Below are 18,790 nucleotides of genomic sequence, written 5' to 3' on the forward strand. Positions count from 1 at the left end.
GCCCACATGCCTGGGTTTGCTAAAATCACCTCCTCTTGCCCAAACTGGAGTGCAGTGCTGTGCAACATGCTGTGTTTGAAACCACTGGTGCAAAGATGCAGCGTCAACAGCTTAACCCAAGCCTCTTCCCTGGGAAAACTTGATTTGATTTGTCACTTTACTTACCCTGAAGGAACGTTTATAGCACATTTATTATGGAAGACCAGAAGTTTATGATGAATAGCTCAGGAACGGAGCTCTGAGGACAACTCAGAGTTTCCTTGTGGTGTCCTGGGGAGGTTACTGTGACTTGGGGCCAAGATCCAGCTGTTTGGCAGCACCTGGCAGGGCATGGCTTCAGACTCTTGCTGCTTCCAGGAACCGTGTCCTGCACATAACCTGTTGCACAAAGCAGGTTGGTGTCCAGATCCTTTCCTTCTGCTGGAAGAAAAGGTTGGTCATCTCAGATTGGGAGCTTTGTGTGGTGTGTTTGGGTTGAGATTTGCCTCCATTTTGTTTCATCAGAGTGATTTTTTTCAGCCTTTACTGAACTTTAAGACTGCAGTGGAAATACCTCACTTCAGAAATGTTGAAGTTCATTGCATCTGTTGCTTTCTTTGTGTTTAGGCTTTGTCTGCAGTGTCTTAAATCCAGTAGTGCTGACACTTTTCACCCAGTAGTATCTGTCAACAATCCTTGTTCTTTAGGAAGCAGTTCATTATCAACGTTGTTATCCCAGGTTCAATCTGCAATTGAACACACAAGCCCTGTGCCTTGTCCTTGGCTGAGCAAATGTGACTCCCTTAACTGATATTTTGGTGCAGATACACAAGCAGCTGCAAAATTGGCTTCCTAATTGTATTTATGTAGCTTCATCAGGTGCTCCTGTATGTTGATTCAAGTCTGAGAAGAAGGGGAGCTGTGTTTGTGACACGTTTTGTTCTCTGGCTACAACAGGAGGGTTGTGACTCCTGCTCCCAGTGCTGTGGTAATGGCATGAAGTTTAACACGGCAGGACACAAACCACGAGCATTGTTTTGGGCCTGGGGACAGGGACACATGCAGAGAGAGAAGCTCCCTTGCCTGCTCAGTATTGCCCTGTGAAATTGCCCCTGTGCAGACTGTTCAGTTCTCTCCGGTAACTGAGCCCTCTCCCCTTCGCTCCCTCCGGGAATATTTTTCAGCACATGTGTCTTCGTTCTTCTGCTCCGTGGGAAACTGGGAACAAAATTAGGGAACTAGCAGGTCCTGTTTAAGCTCTGGCCTGCTGTGAGCAAAGCTTTGGACTCACTGCTACAAGGGCTCAGTGGGTTTGTGAGGCCTGTGGAGCTCTGCATCCTCCCCAGGTTTCTGCCCTGGGGATGTTTGGACCAACGTTTGGGGGTGTGCTCAGTTTCATGTTATGTTTTTTATGCAATTACTCTTGTAATGTCAAGGCATCCCTGTCTCGACACTCCTTGGTCACTGTATTAATGGAGGAGAAAGAGCTTTTCCCAAAGCAAGGCCTCTTAAAATGAGGACAGAAAGGAGGAGAGTCCAACCAACCATGGCTACATAATTCCATTCTTGTCCAGGCAAGTGAAGGCCTCACCATGACTTCCTTAAGGAAAGGTTTGGTTCGGTCCAGGCTTCTCCGAGTAGTTTGGGGTGCGTGGCCCTCCCGTCTCTTACCCCTAGAGGGCGCTCCAGGCTCGCGGAGTTCCTGATGGTTCTGTTTCCTATCACTTATCCCAGGATTTCTGGTGTTTCTGAGAAGGCTTATTTGCACAGTGGAAACAAAGATGGCTATCTTTTATCCCTTGCAGCTATTGTGTTGGTACAGGCAGGTTCTCAGACACCGAGCTTTTGGTTTTGCTGAAGGAAAGCTGCTGGGGCTGTGGGACTGTGACAGTCCTCCCAGGCAGCTCTGGAGATCTCCCAGCAGCAAAAGCCAAAAGCTCAGGCCACCCAGGAGTCTCCTGGAGTCACCTCCTTCACCTGTTGTGATCTCAGCACAAACTCACACCCCACATAATTTTTCTGTCGTGGCCTTTGTTGTGGTGGCTGTGACATGGGAACAGTCCACTGTCCTGGAAGGGGAGGCACTGCAGGGTGAGGGTGTGTGCCAAGCCTGGGAGACATCTTAGGGAAAGAAACTACAGATCTGTGGCATGCTGAACATTCAGGAGTGATGCAAAAAAGAACCTGGCTGCAATCTCCTGTGAGGGAAAGAAGAAGGTTCAGTGTGTCACACTATACTGGTGTGTCTAGTTCAGTGTCCTGGGGCTCATCTGGGCTCACAGCAGATGGTGGGGGCAAAATCACAAGGGAAAAGATGGGTGTGGAAGGGTCCCCTTTTCTTTTGACAGTCAGCAGCTAAGGACTGGTCTTAGCCAAAGCTGGATTTGAGGCCATCCTGCCTTGTAATCACTAATGGATCTGTCCTCCATTGATTTGTTTAATCCTCTTTGGAGTCAGTCTGTGTCTGACCTCCCTGACATCATCTGGCAGCCAATCTTTCTAATTTTGTGTTGTAAGTGGGAAAAGTGTGTTCTTTGCTTCTGGTGCTGCCTGCTCATTTAACCATGAAGGAAAACCTTTACTTTTTACTGCATAACACTTCAGTCATTCACTTAAGCATCCACAACATGTGTAATTTTTAGTTATGTCGCTGTCTAATCAATTTTTTCCCACCTATGATTTTTAAGCTTTTTGCTTGTTTCCCAAAATAGATCATTTCTTTTCATGAAAATGTGCTCAAAGCCCTGAAGCCATTGCTGTTTATTTGCATCTGCCCCTGCAATGGCAGTCATTGTGTGGGGTGTTCTGTGAAGGCACTCGAGTCAAAGATTTGCTCAGAGAAACCTTTCATAAAGGTTAACTTTACTTCTAGCTAAACATAATCATTAACCTTTCAAGAAGGTCCAGCACACAGAGAAGGGAGGATTTTCCCTTCCTGACCTGCATATGCAAATACACAGGTTGCAAGGTGGGGCCTTTTGCCAGTGCTTTATGTCAAAGCAGTGACACACTTTCTGGTTTAATCAGTGCTGAAAGGAAGCCTTTGATGCAGAAATGTCCTTTCATTTCCCTAATTTCCTTACCACAGATGGTTACTTTTTGGAAAGATCTGAAGGTCACACTGTGTAGCGAGTACAGACATTGGTCAGGAGTCAGGAGATTGGCTTTTTCTTCCTGGTATTGGCTCTGACCAGTTGTCCCTTCAAAGGCAGGCTGCTTGTCCTTTCTGCGTCACTGGCCTCCCAGTTTGGGAAATGAAAAGGGTTGTGGTATCCTGTCTTGACGTAGCTTGAAGTCCTTTCTTGACTTTGTATAAGGTATATTGATCATAAATGCAGCAGGGCATTATTTAATAAATCAAATGTTAACTGCTGTGTGTCAAAATGGAGGTGTAAACAAATGTGCTAAAGATGGAGCCTTGCTGTGTGGCCTCACACAGGTCACATTCTGCCCACATGATATGCAGTGTTTAATCAGTGTGTTGGAGGAGAGCAGTATTTTCTGCCAGTGGGCTGTGGCACACAGGCCAGGGAATGGCAATTGTGAAGGGAGCCTGTTGTTGCTGCAGAGCAACTGGAATTGCCCTTTGAGCTGGGCACGAGTGTTTGACAGGATCACACATCCAGAGAAATAGCACAGCCTGTGCCTCGTGGCCCAGGCATTGCTGCTGCCAGAAGCTCTTGGAGGAACATTTGGGATCTCCAGTATCTTCTGGCTACTGGCTGACACCACGAGCACCCACGGTCAGGGCTGCCCAGGGGGCTCACGTGGTCCTTGCGTGTGGGGCAGGAGCAGGATTAAAGAATGGTACTGCAGAACTGTTGTGTCCAGTTATGTTACTGACTGCTTGTGAGAGCAATGGAAAACTGGGTTTGGAGAAAAACCAGTATGTGGATTAATAGCTGGAAAAATTCTGCCTTGTTGTTACAGGCTGTTTAGCTCATCAAAGACAAGCTTAAGGGTTAATTAGGTGGCACAGGGAGCAGGAATTTGATAACTGAAATCTCTCTGGTTTCACAGACAAGTGTACAGTAAGCACTAGAAATGCAGGCCGGAAGAAAATGTGCACATCTTCACCAGAGAGTGTAATTAAATGCTGAAACAGCTTAGCAGGAGTCTGTTGCTGGCCACTTGAAAATCAGGACAGAATGTTTTCCCTGGAAAGATTTCTTCTTGTTCAAAAGGAAATGATGGAAGAAACAGGGTTATTCCTGGCTAACTGGCCTTGATGAACTACAGTGGTAGTTTCTTCTGGTTTCCTATGCAAGAAAAAAAGGCTCTGCTGTTGCAGAGAATTACTTCTAAGTTGGTGATTTTCAGGACAGACTAAAAAATGTAAATTTAAAGCTAAAATCTGTGCTGAAGGCAGGGAGAGCAACAGCTGTTCTTTTAATTCATGCACAAACCTGTTCCCCAGGTCTTACCTAATATGCTCCCACAGATTTCTGTGTTGTTAATGCCTGTATTTTTTTGGCCCTGAAAGAACTCTGATGTCTTTAGCTTTTTAATCTCCCAGTTCTGATTGAAAGAGGGTCTCTATTTCTGTGCATTTCAGCAGGGTAGTGAAGCTCATCAGCAGTTAATGCAGGATGTAGGACTAGAATGGAGAAAAACAAACTATAGAATGGCTGGAACAGATGGGACTCAAGGAGATTCCCACGTGAGTGGGGAAAAAACCCAAACATATCCTCCCCCCCAGCTTTTTTCAGATATCCAAGCAACTGGAATTTCAGAGCTAGGGATTAGTGAGCTGGACTGATGTGTCTGTCAGATGCTGTGTCTGGCAGTGGTCAATAGCAGTGTCTGCAGAGAAGGAAAATACCTTGCTAGATATAGATGTATAGACAGACAGAGCATTGTGCTGGAGGCTTGAGGGACGGCCAGAGCTCCACGACTTGGAGCCACTCTTGCCCCTGGGCTGTGGCTAAATTTAGGCATGGCAGCTGTGGTAATTTCTCTTGGGCATGGGCACATATGGATTGCAAAGGTTGCTGCCTATTGGTAAACTCATGTCTGGGTACGGTCACAGCCTCTGCTCCAACAGAAGCAGCACTTGGCATGTGCCCTGACACACGTGTTACAGAGAAACCAAACCCCTTCCTCAGTATTGGGCATGCTTTGACCTGTTTGTTTGTCATTGCTAATGCCTGATAAAGCCACCTTTTATTCTAAAATCAGCAGCTCTCTCTGCAGTTATTCTGGTGCTTTGCTTTTATGGGGGAATTTCCTCGGCTTGGTGCAACATCTTTTCTTTCCTACTCCGGTGCCAGGCAGAAGAGCCCGGGACAAGGCCCCTGCCTGCCCACAGAGCACTGCACTGCCTTGGTGGCTTGGCTTTGGAAGTGGGGTCCCTGGCAGGGATCTCCTAGGGCCAGTGCCATGGAGTTAGGTTTCCAGCTTGGCTTCCTGGTGTTTTGTCATGTGCTGATTCGCAGCCAAGTGGACAAACAGGAGGGGAGGGGTGATTTGGTTAATATCAGATCAGGCTCTATGGAAAGTCCTGGATTCTGAGAACAGAAGTTTCTGGAAAGCACACAAATAAAAAAACAATCCCAGGAAGTCTACAAGAGCAGAGAGAAGTTGGTTTTCCTGGGTCTTTTGCTTTCCTTGTCCTGTTTGCCAACCTGGGAATTGAGAGCCCCCTGCCACCCTGGCTCATGCTCCTGGAACCTTGTTTTCCCTGCTTTCCCCGGAGCACGTGGGGCACCAGAAAAGGTGCTTGTGGAGAACATGGTGTGAGTTTGTGACCTCCAGCCTTGCCTTTCCAGTGCCTCCCCTGGTTTTTCTCAGCCTTGTGCTTCAATGGCTGAAGCATCCCCGATGGTTCCCTGTTACTGGGCTGCAGCACAGGATTCCCTCACTGCACATGGCTGCACTCTGGAGCACAGGAATCTCTGTTGGGGCTGGACACAGCCTGAGCCTGCGCTGGCTGCTGGCTGGGCCTGCAGCTGTGGGGCTTGTGGTTTGGGTGCTGGCAGCCCCTGGCCTCACACTTGCTCTGTGCAGCTGTGGTTCCAAGAAATACAGTGCACTGGAGACCTGGCCACGGGGGAGAGGTGATACCGAGAACCTGTGAGAACACCAGTGGTGCTGGGGGCATGGGGAACCGCAGCTGTGGTGGGAGGGTGAGGCCCAGGGGAAGCCGGAGGTGTGCACAAGGGTTTGCTTTCGCTCAACAGAGAAGATAGAGGGGGAAGAGAAACCCCAAATAAACGACAGTGTGAGCTTAGGGTGAATCTGGCAGTGAAGCAAGACTTCCTGGAATCGTGAGGTGAGAGTGGCTTGGCTGAGAGACAAAAGCTTGAGAGCCTCTTGAGTGCTGGAAATGGCATGGGAAGCAAATATTTGTGTGCCCCGTACGTGGAACCGCAGGTAATCAGAGTCCCAGAATGGTCAGGGCTGGAAGGGACCTCTGGAGATCACACCGTCCAACCCCCTACCAAGGCAGGCCCACCTAGAGCAGGTGACACAGGAACGTGTCCAGGTTGGTTTGGATGTCTACAGAGAGGGAGACAACACAGCCTCCCTGCTCCAGGGCTCTGCCACATGCAACAGACACAAGTTCTTCCTCATGTTGAGGTAAAACTTGCTGTGTTTTAGTTTATGGCCATTGCGCCTCACTCTGTCCTTGGGCACCACTGAAGAGTCTGGCACCATCCTCTTGGAGCCTGCTATTTTAATTAATGAGATTAACTTTTCTAGACTAAGTACACTAAAAGATGTAGTCTTTTCAAGGTCTTCCTTTGCTAGTCAGGACTGAATATCCTTCTCTCTCCCAAGGATGTCCTGCATTTTCCACTGTAGATTTTTAAATTATCTTCTGTCAAAGACACAGAGGGTCTGTAGCTTTTCCCCACTCTGTTTTGTGCTAAGCAACCAAGTGTCAGTCCCTGAAAACCCATCACTTGATGCCTGTGCCACCTTCAGCCCAGTGCAGTCTGAAAACCCTTCCAGATACTTTGCCTTGCACCTCACTTGCCCCCCTCATGAATGCACAGGTTTCAGAGGTGGCTGGGACTTACACTCCTGTGTTTGTGCACCAGGCTCCAGGTTAAGAGGAGTTCTGCCAGTACCTGTACCACTGGTCAGCAGGGTTTTTAGTGTAGACTGTGTTGTTATTGACAATAATGACTCATACTGTGAGCAATAATTTGAGTTCTAGTGACTCCACAATTAAGCATTCATCCTACCCAGTGGTTGGAATGCTGTGGGTGAATATGGAATGGGGTCACATTTCTAAGATACTTTTTTAATTTATGATTTTACTTGCTCCTTAATACAGCTCTTTGTTGTTGGTTTTTTCTTTTTTTTTAAAATTGTGTTTACATTTTTAGCTGCAAGAGTAAACAAACAAACAAACAAAAAACCCCAAAACAATTCAAGAGCAGCCAATCACTATTTCTTTAGATATTGTAGACAGGACATCTGAACAAGCTGACTTGTTCTACAGGTTTTAGAGACGCTCACTGTCAAGTCTTTGTTTTCTCCAAAATTAACACTTTTCTGTAGTGAGGGACATTCCTCTCCAGGATGTATTGACTATATATTGAACCCTGTAAATGGTGTGAGTGACAATAAGCCCTGCTGAACAGCCTGCCAGTTCAGTGTAGAGTGCCAGGTCCCGCAGAATTTACCTAACACATTCCAAGGGTTAATCACCAAGGCTGCCAAAGTGTTTTCTCTTCTATCCCAGTGGAATTTCTGTCATTTCATCTCCAACCTTTAAAGCTGGTGATCAAACTGATGGTTAAAATGGCTTTTATGCATTAGATGGTTGTGCTCTGAATCTGTTCAGTTGGGAAGACGTGGGGTATCCTTGCCCAGCCTTTGGCCAGCTGCTGTTCCCAGTGTTTCTGTCTGGGACTGGCATCACTTTAACACCATCAACCCCTCTGTTGCTCTTCCCTGCTGTGGTTCCAGTCGGATTCCAGTGCAGAGGTTGGGAACACTTGCAGGGTGTTTTGTAGTCTCTGTGAACACTGTAATGCTTGGCCAGAAATACATCATCTCCCAAGATGAGATTTGAAAGGGGTTCTGCAAAGTGCTGTAATTTATCAATTTCCAGTGGTGATATTCTGGAGATGGTGGTGTGCTTGGAAAAGCAGATTTTCACTGAATCATTTGCTAGAAGATGAGAAATACTGAGAAGGATCTGATGAAAGTGGTTTCAAAACAATTTAGCGTAATTTAATCATTCCTGTTTTCTGAGAAGGAAGCCTAGTGGCAATGGCAGTGGGATGACTGGACATGCTCTGTGTCATGGTTACTGGATTTTCCTGGTTCTTTGCCAGTTAGAAAACACCATCATCTTTGCTTGTCAATCAAGTTGAATAATTATGGAAATAATTATTTTATTGTAGTGAGATGCTAATGTCTGGAAAAAGATGTCATTTCTTTAGGTTGTCACTTTATTTTTAATATCTTTTAATTTGGTACTATTATGATAAACATGCATATTATGAGAGAACCAGCCCTTGCCTCGGTAAGGAGCATATGAAATAACCAGGACAATGAGACAAAGAGGGGTTGGGAAGCAGGATACAAAGCCTGAGGAATACCAAGATCCCATTTCATTTGCACACGTGGTGAAGACTGAAATGGGCCATATTTAAATAGGAGCTTTGGCAAGCACTGTAAAATACTTTCACTGTGGAATGTGTAAAGTAGACATTCCATCAAAAACCATCAAGCTTGAAATTGCTAATGACAAACCTTAAGGAAGTTAATAAATGCTGAGAATAGTTCTAGTGTATGGAAGTCACATTTGGACATTTGTAATCAGTAACTTGTGCTTCTCTGGGAACAGATGGTTCTGAGTTACTGCGGAGATTTCCTGGAAATATTTGTAAGTGTCCAGAAATGGCTGGTATTTCAGAGTGATTTAATGGCCAAGCAGAACTTTTTGGGTGCCTCTTGGAATCATCAGCACCTGCTTTGCCAAACCAGCTGTGGTTCCAGTCTCTGGCTGTCTCCACTGCCAGTGTTCTCAGACTGATTCATCTGGAGCTGTTGGCTGAATGGCCAAAGCCATTTTTACACAAAAGTGGGTAGATAAGGTGTTTTATTTTTCCCTGTAGCTGTCTGATAGTCCTCTAATAGTTTCCTACAGGCTGGGGGCCTGTGAGAATGTTTTCATCCATTGCTGTCTAGGAGAGCAATGCCAGAGCAGCAGAGAGCAAGACGTGATTTTGGAGGCTGTGAGCAAAATCCTGTATGGGAGCAATGCCAGTAATGACACAGTGACCGGGGCAGGGCATTGTGGTGTGACTGCTCATCCCTGGCTGGGGCTCCTTAGGTATCAGTCACCAAACTCACCTTTGCAGACTGACTCTTTCCTGCTCAGCAAATGAAGATGTGAGAGAAAACAATGAAAACAACAAAGTGCTTGTTGCTAGAAAGCCCCTGAAGGCCCCACATGGCTGTGGCTGTGAAAAGGAGCCTAAAGAAAGACAAGGCAGGTGTGCCCTGGCCTGACATGAAGGATGACCAGCAGCAACAGATATCTTCATCAGTACTGCAGCTTTGCACAAGGCATCTGCTGTGCTGCACCCCATGTTGGGTGATGGATCCAAGGCTTGTGCCCTAATGTACAAGCCTGCCCAGTTCAGGCTCCTGACAGAGGCCACTGTAAAGCAAAGAGAAGCTGACCTGCCTGCTAGGCCTTGTTGCTTTTAAATGTTCCTGCTTATGCCAAGAATGTGTGAGATTCGTTGCTAAAATGGCAGGCAGGTTATTTTCCTGGTAATGGATTTCATTTTGACCCGTTGGCAAAATCGAGCCAGTTGTTTTTTGTTAAACTTTGCAGGTATGGAGGAGAGATCCAAAGCAGATCTCTCAGGTGGAGTATCCCAGCCGTGGTGGGAGTGCCTTGGGCAGCAGGGCCTTGTGTTGCTGTGGGACTGCAGGGACCTCTGAGCACCTGCTGAGCTGCTGATGAACTCAGGGTATTCGTGAGGTTTCTGTCTCAGAGTTTTCTGCAGTGAATAACGAGGGAGGTTCATGCTGCAGTCTGAGGGAGGCTCATGTGTGTTTTCTCTTGGGGCTGGTCACTTATTTTCACAGACATGGAAACCCTGGAGACCCTTCCTGCTGTGTTGGATTTTACATGACATTGGGAAGGGATTTAACATGACAAGAGAGTGATGGGAGGGAGGAGGCAGCAGTGACAGAGATACATGCAGATACAGGAATATGGATGAAAATCTTTTCCATGTGACTTTATACCAATAAAACATAGTAGGAGTCCACAATCTGAAATCCATGCAGGGAGCTGCTCATTTGGATCACTTAGTAATGCTCTGCCTTTGCTTTTCATCTGCAGGTTGGATTATTGGTTTAGATGCTGTTAGCAGCTCCTCCAGATCACATACCCTACTGAGACAGTGTAGAAATCTTAACTTTTGATGCTTGCAAATTCTGAAAGCTGAAATTCTGAAGTAAATAAAATGGTGTTGCAGAAGATAATGTGCTCCAGCTGTTTGGTTACTGCTGTTCCCAACAGAGCAAGAAGATTTCAGAGGATCTGTGGGAAATTGTATCCTGAGGATTTGGTTACTAATCAAAGCACCCTGTGGGGCAGATGGAGCTGAAGTGACTTCTGGCACGTCAGTTCCACTGCTACCATCTGTGGTTTTAAAATTAGCAACAAAATACATTTCACTGGTACACAGTCGAGAAATTGAAACTTCAGTCCTCAGATCACAAAGGTGTGTGAATCAAAACAGCTCCCTTAGTAATTTTATTTGTTTGTTTTTGTTAGGATCTCGTCTCTTTAGTAGTGGAGGAAGAATCTCAGAAATGTGCAAATTCAGGCCCCTGCTTCCCCATTCCTGTTCCTCATCCTGTGATCCTGGAGGTCGGCTGTGGCTCTGGAGCAATCGCTCTGAGCCTGCTGAGCAAACTGCCACAGGTGAGCTTTCTTCAGATGCCCGTGCTAGAGGAGAGCCCCACTCTGCTCATCGGCACTGAGATGTCACCGACTTCTCTGATGGGATTTGGGCAGTCAGGCTCTGTGAGTTCATACTAGGGAGAGGAGGGATATTTGGGAATTGCTCTCCCCAGCTGTCTGCAGGAGTAGCAGAGGCATAATCAGAATGGAAAAAGTGAATGTGCTCGTTCTTCAGCTGTCACAGCTCACTTGGCTTGGAGCACTGGTGGGTGTTGGTTTAAGCTGATCACCTGGGCTGAGGGCAGGAGGCACTGAGACATGGGCACACTCTCATTAGTTGAATTTATGGGGCAGTCATCTCTAAAAATCACCTTGCTGTGAACCAAAAGATCTTGTCTCTAGGAGACTGGAGACTGAATGAATCCAGGGAAGGGCTTACCATAGCAGTGTCAGTACTTGGGATCAACATGACAAGCGTATGTCACTGTCACCACTGCCAAACCACCTTTTACAAGTGTTTTGTTCCCTGGTAACAACCCACAGCTTCTGAACAGAGTGAAAAGAGCAGGAAGGGACTGAGGTCTGGGTGACCAAAGGCCTTCTTGCCCCTGATTCTTGTGGCATGTGACATGTTTACTGAAACACTCCTGGTAAAGAAAATGAGAAGTGAGTCCAAGATCTCACTGCGTGTGCTTAAGGGGAAAGTATTCCCCTTTCCTCAGAACTGCAGACCAGCCAGTTCCTTCTCATGAACAAGAATTGCTGTGGCCAACCCCTCCTCCTGTAGAAGTGTAAACCTGGCTGTGTAAAAATTAGGTGTTGATGCTGTATGGGAGGAGTGTTCCCTCCTCCCAGTGCCCTGAGAAGGTTAATACTGGATTTTCATGACTTCAAAGTATAATTGGTCTGATTTCCTGAGCTAGGAGAAGAGCTTCATGGTCTTTTCCTTGCTTGTTAAGTTAAAGAGCTGTGTCAGTCTGTCCCTGTGGCTGATAAAGTCCTTTCCCAGCACAAACAAATGTGCCCCGAGAAATGAGGAGCCTTGACTGATTAGAATTAGCGGTACCCACACTGACAGCTAAGTGGAGTTTACACTGTGTGATCTCCGTAGTGTTTGAGGCAGAATTTGGCACTAGGGTACTGAGCAGACAGCAGCAGCTTTTAATTTATGGACTCAGCTCTGTCCTTCACCTTCAGGGTCAGCCTCTCTTGTGTGGGTTCTAGCCTGGGGCTGTGAAATTAATTCCCTCAGGCATGATGGCAAATCACACCATCATCTGCAAATGATTGCGTTTCTGCAAGTTTCTTCAAGCATGTGTTGTCTGTAAATTCTTGCCAGTATCTATGCTTAAAAAGCATTAAGCAAAGCAAAACCAAGTTAGGCCGTTGCCTGTGGTTTTCCCAAGGTGGAATGGAAGGTCAGACAAATCTCTTAGCTGTGTGGCCCTGCCTCTTAACATGTTGCTGGAGAACTCTCAAATACTTGACACACAGTCAAGTACGTGCAGTCAATACAGGCAGTGAACGTGGTGTAAGGGCTGCAGTGGAGCAACTAGGTAAAAGGTGTCTGCCTAACAGATGGAAAATTCTAGAGCCTCTGTCCAAGTGGTTGTGTTGATGCTGGGAGGGATTCTGTCTGCATTAGAGAGGAGAAACCTTCAATGTGATCTTCCTTCAGCCTGTGTCTGCCCCAGAGCAGCCAGTGCTGAGTCTCACACTACCAGGAGCTGTGAGCACGTCAGGTAATGTGAGTCAGTGTGGCTGTTGCTGTCAGCTCAGAGCCTGTCTGTTTTGGTGGCTCCTGGCTGTGGTGCAGAGTGCCTTTGGTCACATCAGTGCCTTACTGGACGTGACTCACGATCCCAGCAGTGCCCCAGATACATTCCTCATGAGCTGTTCCTTTCAGGAGCCAAGATGAGCTGTCAGTTGTCAGTTTTGATCTTGCATGTTTGGCAGAGCTTGGGAACCTTGCTGTTGTAACACGTGCTTGGTGGGGTTTGTTGGGTTCTTTTCTGTCCCAGAGCCAGGTCATAGCCGTGGATAAAGAGGAGGCCGCTGTGCATCTCACCAGGGAGAACGCACACAGGTACAAGACCACCTATTACTCATTTTTTGTAAATTGTTATTTGAGAAAGACCATGTACATGTAGTTCATTTTTATCACCACTGGAAACCAGAGAATGTTTGGTTGAGCTCCTAAAGTGTGTAATAACTGAGGAAAAATTGCTTATGTTTACCAGAGTATTTTTTCTTTGACTTGTGAACATGCTTTGTAAAGGCAGCAGCCTCAATAAAGCAACAGTACTTACACACTGTTTGTTGTCAAGGGTTTTCAAAGTGTTTCTTGGTAACTCCTTTTATCCCTTTCTGTGAACTCAGGAAGCTCAGGGCAGCAGGAGGAACGTTTATGTCACTTGGGACTGAAGGACAAGTGTAGCCTGAACCTCTCTCCCTCTGGCTCCCTAGGTCACTGTTGCTGTGCTTGTGTCTGTCCTTGCTGCTCTAGAAATAAGCTTGCTCGCTCCAGTACCACTTTTCCTCTGACGTGCTCTGAGTGTGGCCTCCCTCAGGATCCTCCTGGCAGTCTTGGTTGGGTGGGAATGGTGCTGCTGGGCCCCATGCAGTTTGGGCACCTGGATGTTCAGAGCTGCTCAATCAAACCCGTGTGCCTGAAATCAGGGCAGATGCCTGTCAGGTTGACCTTGTCCTTCCTGGTGGCTCCACTTCCTCAGCTGGTTCTTCTGTCAGGCTGTTCTGGACTGTCCCTACCACAGGGAGCTCCAGAGCTGGAATCCCGGAATGCTTCTGAGTCCTGGATCCCAGTCCCTGTAGACATTGTGAAAGGTGCAGAGCCCCAGACTGCATCCATGTCCTCAGTAACTGCTGGGCCCTTGGCATTAATTAGAGCCATATCACAAAGAATTCCTATTGCTCATGGAGTCCATGAGTCTTAAGAGGTGCTCATGAACTGGAATTTCTGTCCACAGGGCCCCCATACCCTTTTTTCCCAAGGTGCTGCCAGCACTGGGGCTACAGAGACAGGATACCTCTGGTTCTGGCTGCACTGAGCTGTATTTCTTCACTTCTTGCAACCCAATCCCAGCTCACAGTGAGCCTGAAGAGATGTGTAGGAACAAGCCCTTCCCAGACTTGTCACCTCACTGTCACCCTTTGCCTCCTAGCCCAGTTACACAGAATGGGGAGCAGAGGTTTCCTTCTGATGTGCCAGTGTCGAACCAAGTTCTGTTGCAATTTTTCATAGATATAATAAAAGCTGGCCAGATCTTTGCCTCCTTGGTGGATTATTGCTCTGTCATCTGGGAAAAATTGTCTTGCTTATTTAACATTGCTAGTTGGCCTTAGAGTGCACGAGGGAGTGTAAATACCATGTCAGAGAACCTCGTATTTCTCCATGGATATTTTCATTGCATCCTTAAGATCTTGTCCATGGCGTGGTGCCCTGTAGCTCTTGGGAGAGGAGCCAGCAGGATCAGCTGTGTCACTGCTTGAGTGAACCCAGCTTGGATCCTGCCTGCTTTTCAGAGCTCCCTTATCCTAGCTGTGTTCTCCAGATGCTTAGGTGAGTGTTACTGTCACTGAATCAGTCCTGGTGCCAGATGGTCCATCTGGGCCCAGTGCAGGAATCCCTCCCTTTCCTGATGCCCGTGTGTGCTGACAGGGCAGCTGTTGCTGGTCTGGCAATGGCATCTTGTGTGGGAGGCTTGGAGTCCTGACCAGCCTGGTCTTTCTGCCTTTGCAAAGTACTTCCTCTGGCATTGTTCAGATGTCTTCACAAGGGCCAGAGGCAAAACTGGAGAGAAAAGAGAGGTGTTTTGATGGGTGGACCACGTGGCTGAGGAATTAGAAGTTCTGTTCCTTTCTTGCTGTGTCATTCTCCCTGTTTCTGTGACCTCTCCTGTAGTATCAGGCTGTCACCAAGCCCAAGCTACTTTCAGACTGGCCTCTCTTTCCTGTCCCAGGAGCATCAAGGGAGCTTTGCTCAGGATTCCTAAGATTTAAGGGGATCACTGTCTCAACTATTTTCCCCTGGCTAGGAGAATATAGAGGAGCCACACCCTGGAATCACCATGGGTGCCCAGTGTGCTCTTTGCTTTGAATTTGGTTCCTCAAGCAAAGAGCAGGTCCTAAATTTCCCTTGAGGGGAATCCAGTCAGTGGGGTGGGATGTAAGTGTGTCAGATAAGAGGTGCAATACCTAATGATCTGTTTGTAGAATGTACTGTTTGTGAATCCACACAAACATGCCTCCTAATCTTTCTGTTCTTGCATCTGGAATTTTACAGGCTGCAGCTCCAGGAGAGGATTCACATCATCCACCAAGATGTTTCACACAGTAAGTCTTCTCGCTGTTACAATCCCCTTTGTCTTTCTCCCTTTTCTCTTTGGTGGGGAGGCATGTGTGACACACCCAAGGGATCCCTCTGGGGTGCAGGTGGCAGGAGGGTGTTGAAGTTAAGAGAGAAAAAGGTCAGTAAGAAGTGAGCCACTGAAGCTTTTCCCTTCAGAATGTTCGAGGCCACGTGAGCAGCTGAATAAAGTCCCTACCTACATATCAGAAGGTGAATTGTTCCTGATTTCAGGTGTCCAAAGGTTGTGTCTGAGCTGGTAGCACAGGTGCTCTTTGCTGTTACAGGGGAGAGACAAATATATACAGGTTTTAATTCATTCCATGCTGACATGGATGCTTTAGATAAACATGTACATGCCTGTCCCTCCACTGATGTTAGAGGGAGCCCATATATTTAGCTTAGATTAAAATACCCAGCCTTATTCACCTGAAATTAGGTGAGTTGACCCGGGGAAGGATACTTGTCTTGCCCAGACCTGGCTGAGACCAGTTAAAACTGACATTTGCTGAGGCTTATGCAGTGAGTCGATGTTGACCCTGAGCTGATAGGGAAGATGCCACAGTTCAGAGCTGGTTGTGATTCTTCTCTTCCAGGTTCTGCCGAGCAGCTGCTGCTCTGGGGCCCCATCGATGTCCTGGTCAGTAACCCCCCGTATGTTTTCCATGAAGACTTGGCTTCCTTGGACGCAGAAATCCTCCGGTAATCAGACAAATGGATTTGTCCTCTCTTGTTCCTCTGAGCAAGATTTTCTGTCTGCTTCCTTGTGCTACACACAACTGCCCACAAAACATGCAAATGCAGTATACATGGGCAAAGTGTGGGTGTGTTTATGTGGTACATAATAATTCAGTGTTACTTTGATACTGCTTACAGGCCTGAAGCGGTATCAAAGTATTTTAAATACTCATTAAAATGGAAAACACACACACTTTGAAACCAACAAATTCTCAATCCAAAATTGTTTCAGGGCATTTTTCCTCTTAGACTTTTTTTTTAATAATTGGTGTAAGATCATGAAAGAAAGAGTAATCTGAGCAGCTTTCTGTGATGGGTGGAAATGCTGCTACCCATTCTCATCCCAATACATGTCTTAAAAAAAAACAAACCAACAGAATAAGCTCTTTTGGGATGTGGAACTAGTTTTTGTGTGCTGGTTCTTCCCCAGACTTGATTGTCTGCGTGTCAGGACAAAGTCCTGCCCCCAGCTCTGTCTGAGATGTGCTCCAGAGTTCTGCACCCCAGCTGGCTCTGCTGGGTTAGCAGGCAGCTGATGTGGTTGCTGGCTTGGTTGAGAGCGAGCAGTGATCCCTGGCTGTGCAACCCCTGCTCTCCCTGCCCAGCTCACACAGAACACACCCAGCTGCTGGAGCTGTGAGTCCCTGGCTGCAGCTGGCTCCTGATTTTCAGGCAGACTCCAGGGTATGTTTTCTGTGGGTGCTAAAAGTGGAGTTTCCCAGCCCAGTGGTAGCTGCTCTCTCACTCCCTGTATTTTTTCAGGAAAGCCCTGAGTGCTGTGCTCTGCTGTAGGAGCACTGGAGCTCAGGTGTGTTTGGTGCACCTTTCTCCATGGAGCCTGGGGTGATCCATTCTCAAGGGCCACATTAATTGCTGTTAAATGTCTTCTTTTTCCCACACTTCAGCTATGAGGACCTTGATGCTCTGGATGGGGGAGATGATGGGATGAGAGTCATCAAAACAATTCTGACTTTGGCTCCTTCTCTTCTGAAGGATTCTGGGTAAGCACTGCTCTCTCTTTGGATTTCATATCCTTTATCCATTCAGTTCTATAACTTCTGTACCTTCCTGTATGAAAACAAAGCAGAGGGAAAATAGTTGCAAAACTGTCCCATTTAATAATAGCACTTCAAAAAAGGTCAGGTGTATAAGCAAAATTCGCTTGGAATTGGTTAATAAAGGGGTACAGGCCTTCCTTGACTGGTGGTGCTGTGTCATGGTCATTAGTGAAGTGAGAACCTTTAAAGCTCAAAGCAGGAACAAAAAGAACATGGAGGAGAGTGCAAAAAGCAGGGAAACTTTCTAAGGTGAATAACTGATGGAAGGAGAAGCACTGGAGGACTCTGGGAGGATGGATGTAGATCTCTGTTCCCTCCCACCCTTTAATTAGGGGAAACTTGTTTATTGTGCCAGTTTACAATGCTGAATATCCCAGGAGAAAGAAGATCAGCCAGGGATGGTTTCTTAGATGTTAAATTTCTCCATGATTAGTATTCAAGACTGATTGTTCCTGTCCTCTATCATGTGGGATCCATTTTGAAGATCATCATGCTGATAACCAAAAGTCTGAATGCACTGTTCATGTGCCAGGGCATTCACACATCCTGCTGAATATTCCTGACGTTTGGCCAGCATAAGAGAGGTCGTTGAAAATCTGCTGTTCTGAGAAGAAGAATGGGAATATTGAGGGCCATCCTCCATGCAGAATTCATTCCTCATGCTTTACATGACCACAGGAGCAGAAGATGCTCCTCAGAACTTCCCAGCAACAGAGACTGGTCCCGTGGGCTTGTTTGTTAGGATTATTTCTTTTCCTTCCCTTTTTGCTCGTTTTATAAGATGGAAACCCCATTGAGGAGTGGAAGTTTTTTTAGGGTCAGAAATGAGATCTACACCCAGCTTGGTGAATTTGTAGGGAGTATTCAGTGTTGGATGTTTTAGGGGTTCTCAGGAGAGCGTAGGATGGGGCTTGGCCTCTGTCCTTTGCCTGTTGAAGTTGTATCTTGCTGTGCTGTCCCAGGCCATGACCAGCTCCATCCTCCATGTGCCTCTGAGCTGGGCTGGTTCTGCCCCAGCAGGGGAGGGGAGATGGGAAGTGGGCTGGTGTTGTAAAGCCTGGCAGAAATGGAAGTAGCCCTACAGTGCCCAGGCCTAGTCCTGGTGCCCTGGCTGATGAGTTTTGTGTAGGCCTGAGTGCTGGTGGTGTTTTCATGCCTGGGTTATGGAGACATTTACTGTGGGAGGATGTGTGTGCTGGCTTGTACTTCATGGCTCTGCTGCTTCCACACAGAGGAACTTCCTGCTGCCAGGTCAGTGCTCGGTGTCTGTGCATTTGCAGCATAAAGCTGCATTCTGGCCTTAAATCTTTGGGGGCTTCAGGGAGACATTGCTGGTGGTATCTCTGCATGGGCTTCAACAGGGCTCCTTACATCTTAATAAAAGGGTTTAAGTACCATGAGAATGCCCTCCAGGTTCAACACTTTCTCCCCTGAAGGAGGCAGTCGGGATATGCATCTAAAATGGACAGCTATGATCTGTTTTAGGATTGCTGGATTGCAGTGTTTTTACTGACCTTTTCATTTCCTACTGGTAGGAGTCATCCAGAGGGAAAGACCTTCATTTTTATCAGTTTAACAGCTTAAACATGTGCCTCTCCCTGCTTTCTACACCTGAACATGTCTTTTCAGGAGTGTGTTTCTGGAAGTTGATCCCAGACACCCAGATATGGTGGAGCACTGGCTACAGGCACACCCAAACTTACCCCTCACCCTCCGTGCCGTTCACAAGGACTTCTGTGGCAAGTAAGTCTTTTTTTACCA

The 18,790-nt window shown here is 46.9% G+C and overlaps 1 protein-coding gene across 3 annotated transcripts in view; it reads left to right on the plus strand.

Moving 5' to 3' along the window:
- HEMK1 (HemK methyltransferase family member 1) overlaps positions 1–18,790 on the plus strand; it is a 33,395-nt gene that overhangs the window by 5,855 nt on the left and 8,750 nt on the right. For 2 of the 3 annotated variants that reach the window (XM_050312978.1, XM_050312977.1), the window contains exons 5-10: positions 10,739–10,888; positions 12,889–12,953; positions 15,171–15,220; positions 15,830–15,935; positions 16,877–16,972; positions 18,659–18,772. In XM_050312978.1, coding sequence (XP_050168935.1) covers positions 10,739–10,888; positions 12,889–12,953; positions 15,171–15,220; positions 15,830–15,935; positions 16,877–16,972; positions 18,659–18,772 — 581 coding nt within the window. The remainder of the gene's footprint in view (positions 1–10,738; positions 10,889–12,888; positions 12,954–15,170; positions 15,221–15,829; positions 15,936–16,876; positions 16,973–18,658; positions 18,773–18,790) is intronic. The other variant, XM_050312979.1, reaches the window with a different exon arrangement.

This window comes from Myiozetetes cayanensis, unplaced genomic scaffold (assembly GCF_022539395.1).
Source record: "Myiozetetes cayanensis isolate MyiCay16 unplaced genomic scaffold, myiCay2020 scf18, whole genome shotgun sequence".
Lineage (NCBI taxonomy): Eukaryota > Metazoa > Chordata > Aves > Passeriformes > Tyrannidae > Myiozetetes > Myiozetetes cayanensis.